Below are 24,406 nucleotides of genomic sequence, written 5' to 3'. Positions count from 1 at the left end.
ATAATAGAGAGTCCAGTCCATAGTGGATCTAAGATAATAGTGAGAGTCAATCAATCAATGTTTATTTATATAGCCCCAAATCACAAATGTCTCAAAGGACTGCACAAATCATTACGACTACAACATCCTCGGAAAAACCCACAAAAGGGCAAGGAAAACTCACACCCAGTGGGCAGGGAGAATTCACATCCAGTGGGACGCCAGTGACAATGCTGACTATGAGAAACCTTGGAGAGGACCTCAGATGTGGGCAACCCCCCCCCCCCCTAGGGTGGGGTTGCCCATATCCACTATGGACTGAGAGTCCAGTCCATAGTGGATCTAACATAATAGTGAGAGTCCAGTCCATAGCGGGGACAGCAGGAGACCATCCCAAGCGGACACGGGTCAGCATCGCAGAGATGTACCCAACCGATGCACAGGCGAGCAGTCCCGACTCTGGACAGGGAGCACTTCATCCATGGCCACCGGACCTGTGTCCCTCCACAAGGGAGAGGGGGGAAGAGGAGAAAAGAAACAGCAGATCAACTGGTCTAAAAAGGGGTTCTATTTAAAGGAAATTAGTTTTAAGGTGAGACTTAAATGCTGCGACTGAGGTAGCATCTCGAACTGTCCCCGGGAGGGCATTCCAGAGTACTGGAGCCCGGATGTCATGGTCCACGTCATATTCTGGTTTTGGTTTTGTTTTGTTATCACCCTGTTTGTTATTTGACGTCCTTAGTTCCCGGTGGCACTTCCTGGTTTGTTTCTGTTGTCTTAGCAACGCATTTGTGTCACCTGCTTTCCGTTTGATCACACACACACCTGCCTCCTGATTTCTGTCCCTGTATGAGCCCGCCTTCTTTTGCCGTTCGGCCTCGGACTCTTGTTTGCTCTCACGCAACAATTGACGTCACTCTTTACCTGCATTGTGGTGAAGACTACTTTTGTTACTTGTTAGCTCCCACGCTATTCCTGTTCAGTTTATGTCCCCAGTTTACATACTAGCGCTTTGTTTGTTTTGTCTAGTGCATTTGTGCAAGTGCCTTTGTTTTTAGTTTGTTTTATTGTATGATAAATAATTGTTCCTACCTTTTATGCTGTGTCCATCTTCGCTGCACCCACGGGAGAACGCAAACCACGCCACGATGCCAGCTAAGCGTCACACCGAATAGAAAACGCCCTGGAGCCCGAGTAGAAAACGCTCTATAGCCCGCAGACTTTTTGGGGGGCTCTGGGAATCACTAATAGGCTGGAGTTTTTTGAACACAGATTTCTTGCCGGGACATATGGTACAAAACAAATGGCAAGATAAGCTGGAGCTAGACCATGAAGTATTTTATAAGTAAGTAGTAAAACCTTAAAGTCACATCTTAAGTGCACAGGAAGCTAGTGCAGGTGAGCCAGTACAGGCCTAATATGATCAAACGTTTTTGTTCTTGTCCAATGTCTAGCAGCTGCATTTTGTACCAACTGTAATCGTTTAATGCTAGACATGGGGAGACCCGAAAATAATAGGTTACAGTAATTGAGACGAGGCGTAACAAACGCATGGATAATGATCTCAGGAATGCCATTCTAAAACCTTAATTCTAGCCTGATTTAGCCATTCCTTTACCACTTTTGACGTGTGTTTGGGGTCATTGTCCTGTTGGAACACCCAACTGTGCCCAAGATCCAACCTCTGGGCTGATGATTTTCCGTTGTCCTGAAGAATTTGGAGGTAATCCTCCTTTTTCATTGTCCCTTTTACTCTCTGTAAAGCACCAGTTGCATTGGCAGCAAAACAGCCTCAGAGCGTAATACTACCTCCACCATGTTTGACAGTAGGTTTGGTGTTCCTGGGATTTAAGGTCTCACCTTTTCTCCTCCAAACATATTGCTGGGTATTTTTGTTTCATCTGACATCACATGGCGGAAGATAAAACCATCTGGAGGAAAGTTCAACCAGAAGCTTGTGGATGGCTACCAAAAGCGCCTTATTGCAGGGAAACTTACCAAGGGACATGTAACCAAATATTGACATTGCTGTATGTACACTTTTGATACACAATTTCATAAAAGAATAAAACTTCATGAATGTTTTTTGAGTCAAACAAGTAAGTGCTTACAAAAAAATAGTCGTAGAAATTTTCGGAAACTCAAGACAGCCATGACATTATGTCTATGTAAACTTTTGATCACGACTGTATATCATGCCCTGATGAGGAAACTATTACTGTACTTTTCTATTTGCCAGGGCCATGGCAACCGACGGCTGCCATAAACCGCTAAGAGCGCTGTGCTAATTAGCTCGTTAGCTCAGAAACCTTCAAGGCGGCCAATTACACGCAGCGGTACACATTCTCATTGCAGGGACCTGCGGGTAAAACAGGATGTGGTGGTGGGGGGGGAGGGGTTATGAGGTTCATCAAGACTAATTTCAAGTTTTACACAGAGGTACTACTTGTAAAACATATTTATTACTTCAATAAAAAAAATAATCACACCATCCAACGGAATACCTCGGTCCAACCTGCTTCATTTTAATATTTCAGGGATGCAAACAGCAACAGAGTTTCTATAACAGGGAATGGCGTTTATTGTTACAATGTTGAATAAAACTGAACCATACATGACACCTTAAATCTCCCACTGTAAAGTGTCTTTTTTTTTTTTTTTGTCAATATACTGTTTAGTTTCTTCTAGTCAGACAAAGATTCGGGGACGGCTTGGCGTGGTTGGTTAGAACAACCTGAGGGTTCCTGCTTCGATCCCCACCTTCTACCAACCTCGTCACGTCCGTTGTGTCCCTGAACAAGACACTTCACCCTTGCTCCTGATGGGTCCTTGCATGTTAGCTCCCGCCATCAGTGTGTGAATGTGGAAATAGTGTCAAAGCGCTTTGAAGTGAAGTGAATTATATTTTATATAGCGCTTTTCTCTAGTGACTCAAAGCGCTTTACATAGTGAAACCCAATATCTAATTTACATTTAAACCAATGTGGGTGGCACTGGGAGCAGGTGGGTATAAAGTGTCTTGCCCAAGGACACAACGGCAGTGACTAGGATGGCGGAAGCGGGAATCGAACCTGCAACCTTCAAGTTGCTGGCACGGCCGCTCTACCAACCGAGCTATGCCACCATCAGTGTGTGAATGTGGAAATAGTGTCAAAGCGCTTTGAGGTGAATTATATTTTATATAGCGCTTTTCTCTAGTGACTCAAAGCGCTTTACATAGTGAAACCCAATATCTAATTTACATTTAAACCAGTGTGGGTGGCACTGGGAGCAGGTGGGTAAAGTGTCTTGCCCAAGGACACAACGGCAGTGACTAGGATGGCGGAAGCGGGAATCGAACCTGCAACCTTCAAGTTGCTGGCACGGCCGCTCTACCAACCGAGCTATGCCACCATCAGTGTGTGAATGTGGAAATAGTGTCAAAGCGCTTTGAAGTGAAGTGAATTATATTTTATATAGCGCTTTTCTCTAGTGACTCAAAGCGCTTCACATAGTGAAACCCAATATCTAATTTACATTTAAACCAGTGTGGGTGGCACTGGGAGCAGGTGGGTATAAAGTGTCTTGCCCAAGGACACAACGGCAGTGACTAGGATGGCGGAAGCGGGAGTCGAACCTGCAACCCTCAAGTTGCTGGCACGGCCGCTCTACCAACCGAGCTATGCCACCACCAGTGTGTGAATGTGGAAATAGTGTCAAAGCGCTTTATATTTTATATAGCGCTTTTCTCTAGTGACTCAAAGCGCTTTACATAGTGAAAACTAATATCTAATTTACATTTAAACCAGTGTGGGTGGCACTGGGAGCAGGTGGGTAAAGTGTCTTGCCCAAGGACACAACGGCAGTGACTAGGATGGCGGAAGCGGGAATCGAACCTGCAACCTTCAAGTTGCTGGCACGGCCGCTCTACCAACCGAGCTATGCCGCCCTTGAGTACCTTGAAGGTAAAAAAAGCGCTATGTAAGTATAACCCTTTTTTTTTTTTTTACCATTTTGGGACATTAAATGGTAAATGACATGTTTCAACCATTATCCGCAGATCAGAACTAATTATAATAATTATAAAAATGGGACCAATTACCTCCCTGCTTGGCACTCAGCTTCAAGGGTTGGAATTGGGGGTTAAATCACCAGAAATTATTCCCGGGCGCGGCACCGCTGCTGCTCACTGCTCCCATCAAGGGTGATGGAGCAAATGCAGAGAATAATTTCGCCTCACCTAAGTGTGTGTGTAACAATCATTGGTACTTTAACTTAACTTAAGAAGGGCCACTGTAACTAATCAGCTGTTCTTATAGGGCGGGGGTCAACAACCCGCGTTTTATGCTGTGCGTGAATGCACAAAGGCGCACTTTTCTTGATGTAATTGACTTGTCGGACTGCTAATTAGGCATATTTGGTCAGTGCATGGCTGCAAGCTAATCAATGCTAACATGCTATTTATGCTAGCTGTATGTACATATTGCATCATTATGCCTCATTTGTAGGTATATTTGCGCTCATTTACTATACTTATATCCTCTTTGTATATAATTTATATTTGCACATTACCTGTATGTAGTATTGGCTGCATTTCAGTTTGTGTGCCATGTTGTTCCAGACCACAGCAAACATTACCACATCTCTACCTTTTGGCCAGTAATTTCCAGGAGTTATCTCACCTTCTGAGTAGCCTCTGATTTATTAATGGTTTCTAATGTTGTAAAAATGTGTAGAATAAATATTACATTTGAACATTTCTGTCAATGCATTGACGATTTGCTTCAGTCCGCGACAGTCATTTTGATAGTAGGCTATTATAGCTAATGTAGACACTTACGTCATGTGTTGTTTTCATTACCACACTTATATACGGCTGTTAGTTTTTTGTATATTTGGTCCAATATGGCTCTCTCAACGTTTTGGGTTGCCGACCCCTGTTGTAGGGAAATAAAAAAAGGCCCTTAAGGACATCATCAACCGCGACGAGGTATCATCAATGCGCTCACCTGGGACTCCCTTCTCCGATCCCCATCAAGCGCCAATGAATACGGCTGATATAGGCGAAGCGTCACCGTGGTCAGGTGACCCTTCTGATGAAGACTGTAGACCAGGGGTGTCAAACGTACGGCCGAAGGGCCTGATCAGGCCCGCGAACAGGTTTTATACCGGCCCACGTGATGAGTTTGCTAAGTATGAAAATGAACCTGAAATTTTTTAATGAAAATAATTGCTGTGTCCACTAGATTTCACAATAGCAATTCTTTGTATTTTTGTACATGATGCTACATAAAGTATGTACAAAATAAACCACATGATGTTCGTTCATCAGTCGAGGAAATTGATCAAACTACATAAATAACATCCTGTATTTTGTTGTTGATATATTTGTTTTATCTTCATAGATAGAAAATTGACACCAATGAGTTGACTGATGAACATGATTGCATAATTTATTCAAAAAATATAAATAACGACAAAGTATGTATACTATTACCGCCACAGGCAATTGTTAAAAAAACACAACTATTATTTGTACAATTTCCGAATGTGCTAAATCTTTTTTTAAACAAACAATCTGAAGTTGTCTTTATTTTTAAGTTATCGTGCCGTGATTTTACCAGTCCGGCCCACTTGGGTGTAGATTTTTCTCCATGTGGCCCCCGATCCACAAATGAGTTTGAAACCCTCTGCTGTAGATGACAGTTGAAACATCCATCCATCCATTTTCTACCGCTTGTCCCTTTTGGGGTTGCTTGCGCCTATTTCAGCTGCATTCGGACGGAAGGCGGCGTACACCCTGGACAAGTCGCCACAATGTCAAAGTAAAATAAACCATCTTTCATATCGAAATTCTATCGTCTGACTAGAAGAAATTAAAACGTGTTGTTTTTTTATAGTTTTTCATTATCAGTTCAATTATAGGTTATCTTTGTCACATCGGGTGTCACTTATACAGAACTATTCATGAAAATTGACACAAATGAGTTGACTGATGAACATGATCGCATAATTTATTCAAAAAATATAAATAACGCAAAGTATATATACTATTACCGCCACAGGCAATTGTTAAAAATAACACTATTTGTACAATTTCCGAATGTGCTTAATCTTTTTTTAAACAATCTGAAGTTGTCTTTATTTTTAAGTTATCGTGCCGTGATTTTACCAGTCCGGCCCACTTGGGTGTAGATTTTTCTCCATGTGGCCCCCGATCTGCAAATGAGTTTGACACCCTCTGCTGTAGACGACAGTTGAAACATCCATCCATCCATTTTCTACCGCTTGCCCCTTTTGGGGTTGCTTGCGCCTATTTCAGCTGCATTCGGACGGAAGGCGGTGTATACCCTGGACAAGTCGCCATCATGTCAAAGTAAAATAAACCATCTTTCATATCGAAATTCTATCGTCTGACTAGAAGAAATTAAAACGTGTTTTTTCATATTTTTTCATTATCAGTTCAATTATAGGTTATCTTTGTCACATCGGGTGTCACTTATACAGAACTATTCATGAAAATTGACACAAATGAGTTGACTGATGAACATGATCGCATAATTTATTCAAAAAATATAAATAAAGCAAAGTATGTATACTATTACCGCCACAGGCAATTGTTAAAAAAAAACTGTTATTTGTACAATTTCCGAATGTGCTAAATCTTTTTTTAAACAAACAATCTGAAGTTGTCTTTATTTTTAAGTTATCGTGCCGTGATTTTACCAGTCCGGCCCACTTGGGTGTAGATTTTTCTCCATGTGGCCCCCGATCTACAAATGAGTTTGAAACCCTCTGCTGTAGACGACAGTTGAAACATCCATCCATCCATTTTCTACCGCTTGTCCCTTTTGGGGTTGCTTGCGCCTATTTCAGCTGCATTCGGACGGAAGACGGTAAACACTCTGGACAAGTCGCCACCATGTCAAAGTAAAATAAACCATCTTTCATATCGAAATTCTATCGTCTGACTAGAAGAAATTAAAATGTGTTGTTTTTTCATATTTTTTCATTATCAGTTCAATTATAGGTTATCTTTGTCACATCGGGTGTCACTTATACCGAACTATTCATGAAAATTGACACAAAGAGTTGACTGATGAACATGATCGCATAATTTATTCAAAAAATATAAATAACGCAAAGTATATATTTTATTACCGCCACAGGCAATTGTTAAAAAAACACAACTATTATTTGTACAATTTCTGAATGTGCTTAATCTTTTTTTAAACAAACAATCTGAAGTTGTCTTTATTTTTAAGTTATCGTGCCGTGATTTTACCAGTCCGGTCCACTTGGGAGTAGATTTTTCTGCAAATGAGTTTGAAACCCTCTGCTGTAGATGACAGTTGAAACATCCATCCATCCATTTTCTACCGCTTGTCCCTTTTTGGGGTTGCTCGCGCCTATTTCAGCTGCATTGGGACGGAAGGTGGTGTACACCCTGGACAAGTCACCACCACGTCAAAGTAAAATAAACCATCTTTCATATCGCAATTCTATCGTCTGACTAGAAGAAATTAAAACGTGTTGTTTTTTCATATTTTTTCATTATCAGTTCAATTATAGGATATCTTTGTCACATCGGGTGTCACTTATACCGAACTATTCATGAAAATTGACACAAATGAGTTGACTGATGAACAATATCGCATAATTTATTCAAAAAATATAAATAACGCAAAGTATATATACTATTACCGCCACAGGCAATTGTTAAAAATAACACTATTATTTGTACAATTTCCGAATGTGCTTAATCTTTTTTTAAACAAACAATCTGAAGTTGTCTTTATTTTTAAGTTATCGTGCCGTGATTTTACCAGTCCGGCCCACTTGGGTGTAGATTTTTCTCCATGTGGCCCCCGATCTACAAATGAGTTTGACACCCTCTGCTGTAGACGACAGTTGAAACATCCATCCATCCATTTTCTACCGCTTGTCCCTTTTGGGGTGCTTGCGCCTATTTCAGCTGCATTCGGACGGAAGACGGTAAACACTCTGGACAAGTCGCCACCATGTCAAAGTAAAATAAACCATCTTTCATATCGAAATTCTATCGTCTGACTAGAAGAAATTAAAATGTGTTGTTTTTTCATATTTTTTCATTATCAATTCAATTATAGGTTATCTTTGTCACATCGGGTGTCACTTATACCGAACTATTCATGAAAATTGACACAAATGAGTTGACTGATGAACATGATCGCATAATTTATTCAAAGAATATAAATAACGCAAAGTATATATTTTATTACCGCCACAGGCAATTGTTAAAAAAACACTACTATTTGTACAATTTCCGAATGTGCTTAATCTTTTTTTAAACAAACAATCTGAAGTTGTCTTTATTTTTAAGTTATCGTGCCGTGATTTTACCAGTCCGGCCCACTTGGGTGTAGATTTTTCTGCAAATGTGTTTGAAACCCTCTGCTGTAGATGACAGTTGAAACATCCATCCATCCATTTTTCTACCGCTTGTCCCTTTTGGGGTTGCTTGCGCCTATTTCAGCTGCATTCGGACGGAAGGCGGCGTACACCCTGGACAAGTCACCACCATGTCAAAGTAAAATAAACCATCTTTCATATCGAAACTCTATTGTCTGACTAGAAGAAATTAAAATGTGTTGTTTTTTCATATTTTTTCATTATCAGTTCAATTATAGGATATCTTTGTCACATCGGGTGTCACTTATACAGAACTATTCATGAAAATTGACACAAATGAGTTGACTGATGAACATGATCGCATAATTTATTCAAAAAATATAAATAAAGCAAAGTATGTATACTATTACCGCCACAGGCAATTGTTAAAAAAAAACACTGTTATTTGTACAATTTCCGAATGTGCTAAATCTTTTTTTAAACAAACAGTCTGAAGTTGTCTTTATTTTTAAGTTATCGTGCCGTGATTTTACCAGTCCGGCCCACTTGGGTGTAGATTTTTCTCCATGTGGCCCCCGATCTGCAAATGTGTTTGAAACCCTCTGCTGTAGACGACAGTTGAAACATCCATCCATCCATTTTCTACCGCTTGTCCCTTTTGGGGTTGCTTGCGCCTATTTCAGCTGCATTCGGACGGAAGGCGGCGTACACCCTGGACAAGTCGCCACCATGTCAAAGTAAAATAATGCATCTTTCATATCGAAATTCTATCGTCTGACTAGAAGAAATTAAAACGTGTTTTTTCATATTTTTTCATTATCAGTTCAATTATAGGATATCTTTGTCACATCGGGTGTCACTTATACCGAACTATTCATGAAAATTGACACAAATGAGTTGACTGATGAACATGATCGCATAATTTAGTCAAAAAATATAAATAACGCAAAGTATATATACTATTACCGCCACAGGCAATTGTTAAAAAAACACAACTATTATTTGTACAATTTCCAAATGTGCTAAATCTTTTTTTAAACAAACAATCTGAAGTTGTCTTTATTTTTAAGTTATCGTGCAGTGATTTTACCAGTCCGGCCCACTTGGGAGTAGATTTTTCTGCAAATGAGTTTGAAACCCTCTGCTGTAGACGACAGTTGAAACATCCATCCATCCATTTTCTACCGCTTGCCCCTTTTGGGGTTGCTTGCGCCTATTTCAGCTGCATTCGGACGGAAGGCGGCGTACACCCTGGACAAGTCGCCACCATGTCAAAGTAAAATAATGCATCTTTCATATCGAAATTCTATCGTCTGACTAGAAGAAATTAAAACGTGTTTTTTCATATTTTTTCATTATCAGTTCAATTATAGGTTATCTTTGTCACATCGGGTGTCACTTATACAGAACTATTCATGAAAATTGACACAAATGAGTTGACTGATGAACATGATCGCATCATTTATTCAAAAAATATAAATAACGACAAAGTATATATTTTATTACCGCCACAGGCAATTGTTAAAAAAACACAACTATTATTTGTACAATTTCCGAATGTGCTAAATCTTTTTTTAAACAATCTGAAGTTGTCTTTATTTTTAAGTTATCGTGCCGTGATTTTACCAGTCCGGCCCACTTGGGTGTAGATTTTTCTCCATGTGGCCCCCGATCTGCAAATGAGTTTGAAACCCTCTGCTGTAGACGACAGTTCAAACATCCATCCATCCATTTTCTACCGCTTGTCCCTTTTTGGGGTTGCTCGCGCCTATTTCAGCTGCATTGGGACGGAAGGCGGTGTACACCCTGGACAAGTCACCACCATGTCAAAGTAAAATAAACCATCTTTCATATCGCAATTCTATCGTCTGACTAGAAGAAATTAAAACGTGTTTTTTCATATTTTTTCATTATCAGTTCAATTATAGGATATCTTTGTCACATCGGGTGTCACTTATACCGAACTATTCATGAAAATTGACACAAATGAGTTGACTGATGAACATGATCGCATAATTTATTCAAAAAATATAAATAATGACAAAGTATGTATATTATTACCGCCACAGGCAATTGTTAAAAACACACAACTATTATTTGTACAATTTCCGAATGTGCTTAATCTTTTTTTAAACAAACAATCTGAAGTTGTCTTTATTTTTAAGTTATCGTGCCGTGATTTTACCAGTCCGGCCCACTTGGGTGTAGATTTTTCTCCATGTGGCCCCCGATCTACAAATGAGTTTGAAACCCTCTGCTGTAGATGACAGTTCAAACATCCATCCATCCATTTTCTACCGCTTGTCCCTTTTTGGGGTTGCTCGCGCCTATTTCAGCTGCATTGGGACGGAAGGCGGTGTACACCCTGGACAAGTCACCACCATGTCAAAGTAAAATAAACCATCTTTCATATCGCAATTCTATCGTCTGACTAGAAGAAATTAAAACGTGTTTTTTCATATTTTTTCATTATCAGTTCAATTATAGGATATCTTTGTCACATCGGGTGTCACTTATACCGAACTATTCATGAAAATTGACACAAATGAGTTGACTGATGAACATGATCGCATAATTTATTCAAAAAATATAAATAATGACAAAGTATGTATATTATTACCGCCACAGGCAATTGTTAAAAACACACAACTATTATTTGTACAATTTCCGAATGTGCTTAATCTTTTTTTAAACAAACAATCTGAAGTTGTCTTTATTTTTAAGTTATCGTGCCGTGATTTTACCAGTCCGGCCCACTTGGGTGTAGATTTTTCTCCATGTGGCCCCCGATCTACAAATGAGTTTGAAACCCTCTGCTGTAGATGACAGTTGAAACATCCATCCATCCATTTCCTACCGCTTGTCCCTTTTAGGGTTGCTTGCGCCTATCTGAGCTGCATTCGGACGGAAGGCGGCGTACACCCTGGACAGGTCGCCACCATGTCAAAGTAAAATAAACCATCTTTCATATCGAAATTCTATCGTCTGACTAGAAGAAATTAAAACGTGTTTTTTCATATTTTTTCATTATCAGTTCAATTATAGGATATCTTTGTCACATCGGGTGTCACTTATACAGAACTATTCATGAAAAAACAGCATTTATTCAAACAGAATGAGCTTCAAACGTGCATCTTTGGAAAACAGGTGGAATCCAACCCCATGAAATTCTTCCGGACACCAGTTGTCGAAATGTTCTGGGGCAAAATTTGCAGAGGACGTTTTAGATTACATTGAACAGAATTGGACTTAAAGGTCAGCGATAACCTCGCCAGCATTAATGGATCTGTGTTTTATTGCAGCGCTTCAGCGATGGTGGCTGCGGCCATCCGTCGGGCCTAATTGACGTGATGAGGAGCTATTACCGCATCAATCAACCTGGCCGAGTGACAACCGGATCATCGGAGGCCCGCATCGACCTTACTAAGTGAGTCCACAGACCGTGGAGGGTCAAGCAAATGTTAAGGGGATATTTACTCGGTGGATCTCATAGTCAGGTTGAGGTGAGGGATGCCCAAGCAGCTTTTAAGAAAGGAAAAGGAAAACAAAAACTAAATTAAAAGAGCTATCTTTAAATACCCGTATTTGTGCTTTGAGGAGAATCTTTGTGACCTTAAAGCAGTGGTTCTTAACCTGGACTCGATTCGGTGGGTCAGCCTCCGCCGTTGAAGTCAAGACACACCCGACTCATCGTGTAAATAAGAACTTCTAGTAAGACTTTAGTATGGGGAACATATTCACCAATAATTAGTTGCTTATTGACATGAAAATTAGCAACATATTGGCTCTTAATTAGTCATGATTAAGTACTTATTAATGCCTTATTCTGCATGGCCTTATGACACAAGCAGTAAGCCATTGAAGGCCTACTGAAATTAGAGATTTTCTTATTTAAACGGGGTTAGCAGGTCCATTCTATGTGTCATACTTGATCATTTCACGATATTGCTGAAAGGATTTAGTAGAGAACATCGACGATAAAGTTTGCAACTTTTGGTCGCTAATGAAAAAAAGCCTTGCTCGTACCGGAAGTAGCAGACGATGTGCGTGTGATGTCACGGGTTGTGGAGCTCCTCACATCCTCACATTGTTTATAATCATGGCCACCAGCAGCAAGAGCGATTCGGACAGAGAAAGCGACGATGAAAGATTCGTGGATGAGGAAAGTAAGAGTGAAAGACTAGGGGAAAAAAAAAAAAAAAAAAAAAGACGAGGGCAGTGGAAGCAATTCATGGCCCAAGTTTTTGTACCTCCTCTCTGAGCGCCTTTCGTTTGTTCCTTTTTTGAGTTAAGAATAAAATATTTCGTTAAATTCTCGTTGTGTCCGATCCAGTCGCTTTGCACCGCAGTAAAACAAGTCATGACAGCTTTGTGGGGCGGTTTAGCTCGGTTGGTAGAGTGGCCGTGACAGCAACTTGAGGGTTGCAGGTTCGATTCCCGCTTCCGCCATCCTAGTCATTGCCGTTGTGTCCTTGGGTAAGACACTTTACCCACCTGCTCCCAGTGCCACCCACACTGGTTTGAATGTAACTTAGATATTGGGTTTCACTATGTAAAGCGCTTTGAGTCACTAGAGAAAAAGCGCTATATAAATATAATTCACTTCACTTCACTTTCGGGGAAAACTAACTACGGAAAACGGCGAATGCTTTCGGACTGGCAAAGCGGACTGTATCATTTTTTTGTCCGCCATGTATGTCGCGGACTCGACGTCTAAGTCCAGAGTCTATAAAGTCGCCAAAAACGAATGGACAATGAAAGTGAAGGCAAAAGAGTGAGGAGTGTCCTAACCCAATCTCTAGATCTCTATTTTAATTGATGTAAAATGTTCTTTATCACATTGTTTACGTGTCTAATAAAGATTATATTAATTTATGATGGCTCAGGTGTGATTCCCTACAACAGGGCCCCACAGCACACTGGATTCCAGGTAATTGAAATACCACAACACTGGATATTGTTCCGATAAGTTACATTTCAGAACTTGCACACAAAGCAACACTGGAGGTGACTATGACGCATATTAGGTGGCGTTTCGCAGCGGACAGAGGGGGCGGGGGTCTTAAACGGTGGCATAAGTGTGTGTGGACACGGATAAGGTTAGGTGTGATTTACACTGGATAACCTTATCCGGCTTAGTGTAAATGGGGCCTTAGTTAATGGATTATTTGTTTAATAATAAGGCCATGCAGAATAAGGCATTAATATAAGTACTTAAAGGCCTACTGAAATGAGATTTTCTTATTCAAACGGGGATAGCAGGTCCATTTTATGTGTCATACTTGATCATTTCGCGATATTGCCATATTTTTTGCTGAAAGGATTTAGTAGAGAACATCGACGATAAAGTTCGCAACTTTAGGTCGCTAATAAAAAAGCCTTGCCTTTACCGGAAGAAGCAGACGATGTGCGCGTGACGTCACTGGTTATGGAGCTCCTCACATCCTCACGTTGTTTATAATCATGGACACCAGCAGCAAGAGCGATTCGGACCGAGAAAGCGACGATTTCCCCATTAATTTGAGCGAGGATGAAAGATTCGTGGATGAGGAAAGTAAGAGTGAAGGACTAGAAAGAAAAAAAAAAGATGAAGGCAGTGGGAGCGATTCAGATATTAGACACATTTACTAGGATAATTCTAGAAAATCCCTTATCTGCTTATTGTGTTACTAGTGTTTTAGTGAGATTATATGGTTTTACCTGTACAACCTGAAAGTCGGAGGGGTGTGGTGACCGCCAGTGTGTCCGGTGGGAGGAGGCAAGGGAGTCCACAGCTGCAGGAGGACGCAAGCCAACTTATTACCTCCATTTTCTCACCGAAACCTGCCGATTGACCGCTCGGTTCCATAGTAAGGCTTCACCGTCATCTTTCGGGAATGCAAACAATGAAACACCGGCTGTGTTTGTGTTGCTAAAGGCAGCCGCAATACACCGCTTCCCACCTACATCTTTCTTCTTTGACGTCTCCATTATTAATTGAACAAATTGCAAAAGATTCAGAAACACAGATGTTCAGAATACTTTGTATTTATGCGATTAAAGTAGACAACTTAAAGCTGGGATCAGGGCTGGAACAAAATGTCCGCTACAATCCGTGACGTCATGCGCACGCGTCATCATATCGCGACGTTTTCAGCAGGATAATTCGCGCGAAATTTAAAATTGCAATTTAGTAAACTAAAAAGGCCGTATTGGCATGTGTTGCAATGTTAATATTTCATCATTGATATATAAACTATCAGATTGCGTGGTCAATAGAAGTGGGTTTCAGTAGGCCTTTAAAGTACTGAGCCAATATGTTACTAATCTGCATGTTAATAAGCAACTAATTAATGGTGAATATGTTCCCCGTACTAAAGTATGACTATTTTATTATTCACTAAAGAAGGATTCGATACCTGTACAACCTGAAAGTCGGAGGGGTGTGGTGACCGCTATTTGTCTCCGGGGGGAGAAAAATAGCGGGGAGAGAGTCCGCATTTGCAGGAGGACGCAAGCTCTCTGCTCATGTCTAAGATAAGAGCCGACTTATTACCTCCATTTTCTTACCGAAACCTACCGGTTGACAAGTGGTAGGGAACCATGTTCGCTTGACCGCTCGGTTCCATAGTAATGCTTCACCGTCATCTTTAGGGAATGTAAACAAGGAAACACCGGCTTGTGTGGCTAAAGGTGGCCGCAATACACCGCTTCCCACCTACATCTTTCTTCTTTGACGTCTCCATTATTCATTGAACAAATTGCAAAAGATTCAGAAACACAGAGTCTAGAATACTGTGTAATTATGCGATTAAAGCAGACGACTTAAAACTGGGATCGGGGCTGGAACAACATGTCCGCTACAATCCGTCGCGTCATCATACCGCGACGTTTTCAGCAGGATAATTCGCGCGAAATTTAAAAATTGCAATTTAGTAAACTAAACCGGCCGTATTGGCATGTGTTGCAATGTTAATATTTCATCATTGATGTATAAACTATCAGACTGCGTGGTCGGTAGTAGTGGGTTTCAGTAGGCCTTTAAAGGACTGAGCCAATATGTTACAAATCTGCATGTTAATAAGCAACTAATTAATGGTGAATATGTTCCCCGTACTAAAGTGTGACTATTTTAGAAGAAGGGCCATGTATTAAAGAAGGATTCGATACCTGTACAACCTGAAAGTCGGAGGGGTGTGGCCACGGGTGTGGTGACCGCCATTTGTCTCCGAGGGGAGGAGGCAAGAGCGTCCATAGCTGCAGGACGATGCAAGCTCTCTGCTCATATCTAAGATAAGAGCCGACTTATTACCTCCATTTTCTTACCGAAACCTACCGATTGACATGTGGTAGGGAACCATGTTCGCTTGACCGCTCGGTTCTATAGTAAAGCTTCACCGTCACCTTTAGGGAATGTAAACAAGGAAACACCGGCTGTGTTTGTGTTGCTAAAAGCGGCCGCAATACACCGCTTCCCACCTACATCTTTCTTCTTTGACGTCTCCATTATTAATTGAAGGCCTTTAAAGGACTGAGCCAATATGTTAATAATCTGCATGTTAATAATCAACTAATTAATGGTGAATATGTTCCCCGTACTAAAGTGTGACTATTTTATTTTTCACTAAAGAAGGATTCGGTTAATGCGCACTTAAAACTGGTGGGGTTCAGTACTTCCAACAAGGTTAAGAACCACTGCCTTAAAGTATGTGTCTATTCTAAAGTTACACAGCTTAGTAATCATAGCAATAAATTATTATAAAATAGACTTTTGTACTTTTTACATATCTGGCAAATATACTCTCTACGTCTTCTGCATGATACAGTTATATATAAAAAAAAAAAAAACACACACACACAAATAAGGAACTAGCATGAGCCTGCTGCTCTTCCTTTTCAGTCCCAGCCAAAGTCATGGCCAATCATCTGGTAAAACCTCCGGTTAAAGGGCTTGTAGAACTCCCGTAGTCTCTGCACCACCTCGGGGTCAATATTAGGATGGGTTCTGCCTTTTGTTTTGCCCAGACAGTGGGGCTTACTGTTCCCCTCTGGCCTCTTTAAGCAAGGGAAGCCCTTTGTTGGGTTAAAGTGGAAATGCTTCTCCGTGACCACCCTCCGGAGCCTGAGAAAGTCTTGAACCCGGGCCACCTCGCCGGCGGGGTCGCTGATAAGTCTCTCGCCGCTCACAAACAGCAGCTGCTCCATAGGGAAGTACCGGAGCCAACGTTCCAGGTGCTTGGCGTACATTCCGATTTGGACGGCGCTCCACGCCGCGTCGATCACACCCGATGTGTTCTTAAAGGTCAGGCTCTCGAAGGACGGGATGTCCGGTTTCTTGGAGCGGGTCTGGGTGTAGTCCGAGATGGCTCGTGTGACGGGGTTCCGGACAACCACTATCAGTTTTGTGTCTTTAGACATGGCATGAATACGGGCTGGGACCTCCTTGGTGATGTAGTAGCTGGGCGTCTTCTCCATGGTCAGCTGGCCCTGGGAGGACTTGGGCATCAGCTCCCTGCAAAGGACATAGGTATGATTATACAGTGGAACCTCCATTTACGAAATTATCGACTCTTGAAGAGGGTTCGTAAATCAAAGTTCGTACAGTGAAGCAAATTTCTCCATAATGAACATAATGTCAGGGTTTTCTTGAGTTTCCAATCATTCCTACAACTCTTACTTTTTATACTGTTTGGTTATTTTCTGAATTTATTATGGGTCTATTGAAAATGTGAGCAAATATGCTGGGTCAAAAGTATACATACAGCAATGTTAATATTTGCTTAGATGTCCCTTGGCAAGTTTCTCTGCAATAAGGCGCTTTTGGTAGCCATTCCCCAAGCTTCTGGTTAAATTTTTGACCACTCTTCTTGACAAAATTGGTGCAGTCAAAGGGGAACATTATCAGCAGACCTATGTAAGCGTCAATATATACCTTGATGGTGCAGAAAAAAGACCATATATATTTTTAACCGATTTCCGAACTAAATGGGTGAATTTTGGCGAATTAAACGCCTTTCTGTTTATCGCTCTTTTTGCGATGGCGTCAGAATGTGACGTCTCCGAGGTAATACAGCCGCCATTTTCATTTTCAACGCATTACAAACACCGGGTCTCATGTCTGTTATTTTCCGTTTTTTCGACTATTTTTTGGAACTTTGGAGACATCATGCCTCGTTGGTGTGTTGTCGGAGGGTGTAACAACACTAACAGGGAGGGATTCAAGTTGCACCACTGGCAAGAAATCTGCCGCCAGACCCCCTTTGAATGTACCGAAGTGTCTGCACATTTTACCGGCGATGACAGACATGGCACAGAGATGTATGGATAACCTGCAGATGCATTTGCAACGATAAATTCAACGAAATCACAAAGGTGAGTTTTGTTGATGTTGACTTCTGTGCTAATCAGACATATTTGGTCGCGGCGTGACTGCCAGCTAATCGATGCTAACATGCTACGCTAATCGACGCTAACATGCTATTTACCGGCGGTGCTAACGCAGACATGACACAGAGATGTATGGATAACCTGCAGATGTATTTGCAACGATAAATTCAACGAAATCACAAAGGTGAGTTTTGTTGATGTTGACTTCTGTGCTAATCAGACATATTTGGTCGCGGCGTGACTGCCAGCTAATCGATGCTAACATGCTACGCTAATCGACGCTAACATGCTATTTACCGGCGGTGCTAACGCAGACATGACACAGAGATGTATGGATAACCTGCAGATGCATTTGCAACGATAAATTCAACGAAATCACAAAGGTGAGTTTTGTTGATGTTGACTTCTGTGCTAATCAGACATATTTGGTCGCGGCGTGACTGCCAGCTAATCGATGCTAACATGCTATGCTAATCGACGCAAACATGCTATTTACCGGCGGTGTTAAAGCAGACATGACAGAGATGTATGGATAACCTGCAGATGCATTTGCAACGATAAATTCAACGAAATCACAAAGGTGAGTTTTGTTGATGTTGACTTCTGTGCTAGTCAGACATATTTGGTCGCGACGTGACTGCCAGCTAATCGATGCTAACATGCTATGCTAATCGACGCAAACATGCTATTTACCGGCGGTGTTAAAGCAGACATGACAGAGATGTATGGATAACCTGCAGATGCATTTGCAACGATAAATTCAACGAAATCACAGAGGTGAGTTTTGTTGATGTTGACTTCTGTGCTAATCAGACATATTTGGTCGCGGCGTGACTGCCAGCTAATCGATGCTAACATGCTATTTACCGGCGGTGCTAACGCAGACATGACACAGAGATGTATGGATAACCTGCAGATGCATTTGCAACGATAAATTCAACGAAATCACAAAGGTAAGTTTTGTTGATATTGACTTCTGTGCTAATCAGACATATTTGGTCGCGGCGTGACTGCCAGCTAATCGATGCTAACATGCTATGCTAAACAACGCAAACATGCTATTTACCGGCGGTGTTAAAGCAGACATGACAGAGATGTATGGATAACCTGCAGATGCATTTGCAACGATAAATTCAACGAAATCACAGAGGTGAGTTTTGTTGATGTTGACTTCTGTGCTAGTCAGACATATTTGGTCGCGACGTGACTGCCAGCTAATCGATGCTAACATGCTACGCTAATCGACGCTAACATGCTATTTACCGGCGGTGCTAAAGCAGACATGGCACAGAGATGTATGGATAACCTGCAGATGCATTTGCAACTATATTACGTTTACTTCCACCCACATTGAATGCGAAAAAAACACTTACCAATCAAAGGATTTAAGTTGCTCCAGTGTCACGCGATGCGAAAGTCCTGATCGTTTGGTCCGCACATTTTACCGGCGATGCTAACGCAGCTATTCGGCCATGCTATGGCTATGAATTGCGTCAATGGCTATTCGCTCAATAGCTTCAGTTTCTTCTTCAATACTTTCATACTCCAACCATCCGTTTCAATACATGCGTACATCTGTTGAATCGCTTAAGTTGCTGAAATCCGAGTCTGAATCCGAGCTAATGTCGCTATATCTTGCTGTAGTATTTGCCGTTGTTTGTTTACATTGGCAGCTTGGGAACTGATTTTTATTGTTTTTAACCCTTTTGAAATTGTGATAATATTCCCCTTTAAGCTAAATGTGTTGGTTTTTTGACAGGGACTTACAGTGGGGCAAAAAGTATTTAGTCAGCCAGCGATTGTGCAAGTTCTCCCACTTAAAATGATGACAGAGGTCTGTAATTTTCATCATAGGTACACTTCAACTGTGAGAGACAGAATGTGGGAAAAAAATCCAGGAATTTGTATTGTAGGAATTTTAAAGAATTTATTTGTAAATTATGGTGGAAAATAAGTATTTGGTCAACCATTCAAAGCTCTTACTGATGGAAGGAGGTTTTGGCTCAAAATCTCACGATACATGGCCCTATTCATTCTTTCCTTAACACGGATCAATCGTCCTGTCTCCTTAGCAGAAAAACAGCCCCAAAGCATGATGTTTCCACCCCCATGCTTCACAGTAGGTGTGGTGTTCTTGGGATGCAACTCAGTATTCTTCTTCCTCCAAACACGACGAGTTGAGTTTATACCAAAATGGATACCTGGATGATACAGCAGAGGATTGGGAGAATGTCATGTGGTCAGATGAAACCAAAATATAACTTTTTGGTCTAAACTCAACTTGTCGTGTTTGGAGTAAGAAGAATATTGAGTTGCATCCTAAGAACACCATACCTACTGTGAAGCATGGGGGTGTAAACATCATGCTTTGGGGCTGATTTTCTGCTAAGGGGACAGGACGATTGATCCGTGTTAAGGAAAGAATGAATGGGGCCATGTATCGTGAGATTTTGAGCCAAAACCTCCTTCCATCAGTAAGAGCTTTGAATGGTTGACCAAATACTTATTTTCCACCATAATTTACAAATAAATTATTTAAAATTCCTACAATGTGAATTCCTAGATTTTATTTTTCTTATTCTGTCTCTCACAGTTGAAGTGTACCTATGATGAAAATCACAGACCTCTGTCATCATTTTAAGTGGGAGAACTTGCACAATCGGTGGCTGACTAAATACTTTTTGCCCCACTGTATTTCTTCAGCATTGTCCACACGTTAGGACTTTGGGAAGGCCATTCTAAAACTCTCATTTTAGCCTGATTTAGCCATTCCTTTACCACTTTTGACGTGTGTTTGGGGTCAATGTCCTGTTGCAATACCCAACTGTGCCCAAGACCCAACCTCTGGGCTGATGATTTTAGGTTGTCCTGAAGAATTTGGAGGTAATCCTCCTTTTTCATTGTCCCATTTACTCTCTGTAAAGCACCAGTTCCATTGGCAGCGAAACAGGCCCAGAGCATAATACTACCACCACCATGCTTCACGGTAAGCATGGTGTTCCTGGGATTAAAGGCCTCACCTTTTCTCCTCCAAACATATTGCTGGGTATTGTGGCCAAACAGGTCAATTTTTGTTTTATCTGACATCACATGGACAAAGATAAGACCTTCTGCAGGAAAGTTCTGTGGTCACATTTTTTTAACATGTCCATATTTTCTACCAAAATATAAAATGCTATACGGTATTGTAAATCAAACAAACATGACAAGGGTGTGATGGATCAACCATCTCTTTTATTAAAAAGCCAAATAAACGACAACGAGCTGTCCTGTATGTGCTGCTCTGCCAACCGGCGCACACACACACACGTCATTTTTTGCGCCCTCACAAATGATCAGAAATCACAAAAATCCTTAACTTTAACAAACATATTGCTACAATAATAAAAATGTAAAAAGCTAAATCCACTTACAGTACATTATCAGCAAATGAGCAGCTGGAAAGGAATTGATTGATACTTTTATTAGTAGATTGCACAGTTCAGTACATATTCTGTACAATTGACCACTAAATGGTAACACCCCAATAAGTTTTTCAACTTGTTTAAGTCGGGGTCCACGTTAATCAATTCATGGAAAGAACCCAACCTGGGAGAGAAGGGAGTGGTGTGTGTTTTCTTGTATATTCACTATTTTATTTAAGGACAAACTAGCAATAAGAAACATATGTTTAATGTACCGGAAGATATTGTGTTAAATTAAAGCCAATAATGCAATTTTTTTGTGGTCCCTTTATTTAGAGATGTATCGAAATAATTTTGGTACCTGTACCAAAATATACTGTTATCGGGACAACACTAGTAGACATTGAGAAATATTTTAAGGGTGTAACCCCATTCCTTCTCAAAGATATAATGTATTCAACTTCAGAAGAGAGCAAGGCAGCCATCATCAAGAACGTAAAACGAGCCTATGTGACGAGGACTCTCATTCAGCCATTTGCAAATCGGGTGTGAGTCCTAAACAGCCAGCCTAAAGAAAGACGTTCATCTCCCGCCGCTGCATTTAATCTACCATGAAGCCTCAATCATCTTCCGGGCCTCACATTGAAATATCCCACACCTTCATTAGCGTGCACAAAAGGCGGTTTAGCCCTGAATAGGTGGCATTACTCTTCTTAATGTCACGCCGAGGCGAGATAACCCTGCCTTTTTCCATTTTATATTTGTGTAATTTTGTGCAAAGATTGTTGAGATTTGCAGAAGATTGCTTTTTTTGTGTGTGTGTGGGGATGCATACCTTCAGATCGGTTTAATGCCTTAAAAAACCTACTGAAATGAGATTTTTTTATTCAAACAGGGATAGCAGGTCCATTCTATGTGTCATACTTGATCATTTCGCAATATTGCCATATTTTTGCTGAAAGGATTTAGTAGAGAACATCCACGATAAAGTTCGCAACTTTTGGTCGCTAATAAAAAAGCCTTTACCGGAAGTAGCAGACGATGTGCGCGTTACATCACGGGTTGTAGGGCTCCTCACATCCTCACATTGTTTACAATCATAGCCACCACCAGCAAGAACAATTCGGACCGAGAAAGCGACAATTTTCCCATTAATTTGAGCGAGGATGAAAGATTTGTGGATGAGGAAAGTTAGAGTGAAGCACTAAAAAAAAAAAAAAAAAAAAAAAAGGGCAATGGCAGTGTTAAAGTTAAAGTACCAATGGTTGTCACACACACACTAGGTGTGGAGAAATTATTCTCTGTATTTGAACCATCATCCTTGATAACCCCCTGGGAGGTGATGGGAGCAGTGAGGCAGCATCGGTGGCCGCGCCCGGGAATAATTTATGGTGATTCAACCCCCAATTCCAACCCTTGATGCTGAGTGCCAAGCAGGGAGGTAATGGGTCCCATTTTTATAGTCTTTGGTATGACTCAGCCGGGATTTGAATTTTCGACCAACAGGGCGGATACTCTACCCACTAGGCCACTGAGTAGTAGTGTGAGCGATTTAGATGTTATTAGACACATTTACTAGGATAATTCTGGAAAATCCCTTATCTGCTTATTGTGTTACTAGTGTTTTAGTGAGATTATAAAGTCATACCTGAAAGTCAAGAGGCTGCGGTGAACGCCAGTGTCCCTGAGAGAAGCCAATGGAGGAGCCAAGATCACAGCTGCCTTTTTGACAGCTGCAGGCGGCGGTCTCATAATCCACTCAAGTCTCTGGTAAGAGCCGAATTAATATCACAATTTTCCCATCCAAAAACATGCTGGTTGACGTAGAGAAACATGTTCGCTTGACCGCTCTGTGTTAAAGCTTCACAACAAACAGCTGCAATCCACCGCTTTCCACCAACAGCATTCTTCTTTGACGTCCCCATTATTAATTGAACAAATTGCAAAAGATTCAGCAACACAGATGTCCAAAATACTGTGTAATTATGCGATGAAAAGAGACGACTTTTAGCCATGAGTGGTGCTGGGCTGAAATGTCTGCTCCAACCAATAACGTCAACATAAGCGTCATCATACCGCGGCGTTTTCAACAGGATACCTGGCGGGAAATTTAAAATTGCAATTTAGTAAACTAAAAAGGCCGTATTGGCATGTGTTGCAATGTTAATATTTCATCATTCGATCAATCAATCAATCAATCAATCAATCAATCAATGTTTATTTATATAGCCCTAAATCACAAATGTCTCAAAGGACTGTACAAACCACTACGACTACGACATCCTCGGAAGAACCCACATAAGGGCAAGGAAAACTCACACCCAGTGGGACGCCAGTGACAATGATGGCTATGAGAAACCTTGGAGAGGACCTCAAGCAATGGATGTCGAGCGGGTCTAACATGATACTGTGAAAGTTCAATCCATAGTGGCTCCAACACAGCCGCGAGAGTTCAGTTCAAAGCGGATCCAAGACAGCAGCGAGAGTCCCGTCCACAGGAAACAATCCCAAGCGGAGTCGGATCAGCAGCGCAGAGATGTCCCCAACCGATACACAGGCGAACGGTCCATCCTGGGTCCCGACGAGCGGTCCATCCTGGGTCCCGACTCTGGACAGCCAGTACTTCATCCATGGTCATCGGACCGGACCCCCTCCACAAGGGAGGGAGGGACAGAGGAGAAAAAGAAAAGAAGCGGCAGATCAACTGGTCTAAAAAGGAGGTCTATTTAAAGGCTAGAGTATAAAAATGAGTTTTAAGGTGAGATTTAAATGCTTCTACTGAGGTAGCATCTCGAACTATTACCGGGAGGGCATTCTAGGGTACTGGAGCCCGAACGGAAAACGCTATATAGCCCGCAGACTTTTTTTGGGCTTTAGGAATCACTAATAAGCCGGAGTATCCTGTCCTGGGTATGACGTTAAATTACATCCAGGCATGAGATGGGAAGTTGTGTGTGGGGTTAGTGAGTCCCAACTAACGTATATAAAATGCACACAAAGAACCGTTTGCACCTTCTCTTGTGACTGGCGGGCAGTCAGCGCCATAAAGCTGAGCGGGTACCTGGGTAAATGGGGCGCGGACAACAAACAGAACAGACTAAGTTCAACAGGCAATTAGTCTAGGAGAAGGATCTCTGATATAAAATACCCCTTCCAACCTGCACCAAGCCAGCGTGGAAGGTGTAGGCTAATAACCAGCATGAAAAGTACGCCAAATGGCAGAAACATGCTGAGGCTTTCGTCCAACAGTGGACTGACAACGATGAATAAGCCGGAGTCCTTTGAAC

The 24,406-nt window shown here is 41.4% G+C and overlaps 1 protein-coding gene across 1 annotated transcript in view; it reads right to left on the bottom strand.

Moving 5' to 3' along the window:
• Positions 1-2,419: 2,419 nt before the first annotated feature.
• The window catches only part of hs3st3b1a (heparan sulfate (glucosamine) 3-O-sulfotransferase 3B1a), a 71,782-nt gene continuing 49,795 nt past the window's right edge, over positions 2,420-24,406 (bottom strand). The window contains exon 2 of the mRNA XM_061884907.1: positions 2,420-16,840. Within this exon, the coding sequence (XP_061740891.1) occupies positions 16,225-16,840 (616 nt within the window). The 3' untranslated portion in view covers positions 2,420-16,224. The remainder of the gene's footprint in view (positions 16,841-24,406) is intronic.

This window comes from Nerophis ophidion, linkage group LG23, assembly GCF_033978795.1.
Source record: "Nerophis ophidion isolate RoL-2023_Sa linkage group LG23, RoL_Noph_v1.0, whole genome shotgun sequence".
Lineage (NCBI taxonomy): Eukaryota > Metazoa > Chordata > Actinopteri > Syngnathiformes > Syngnathidae > Nerophis > Nerophis ophidion.
The sequence above is the reverse complement of the archived record's forward strand: the minus strand, read 5'-3'. Positions and strand labels throughout refer to the sequence as shown.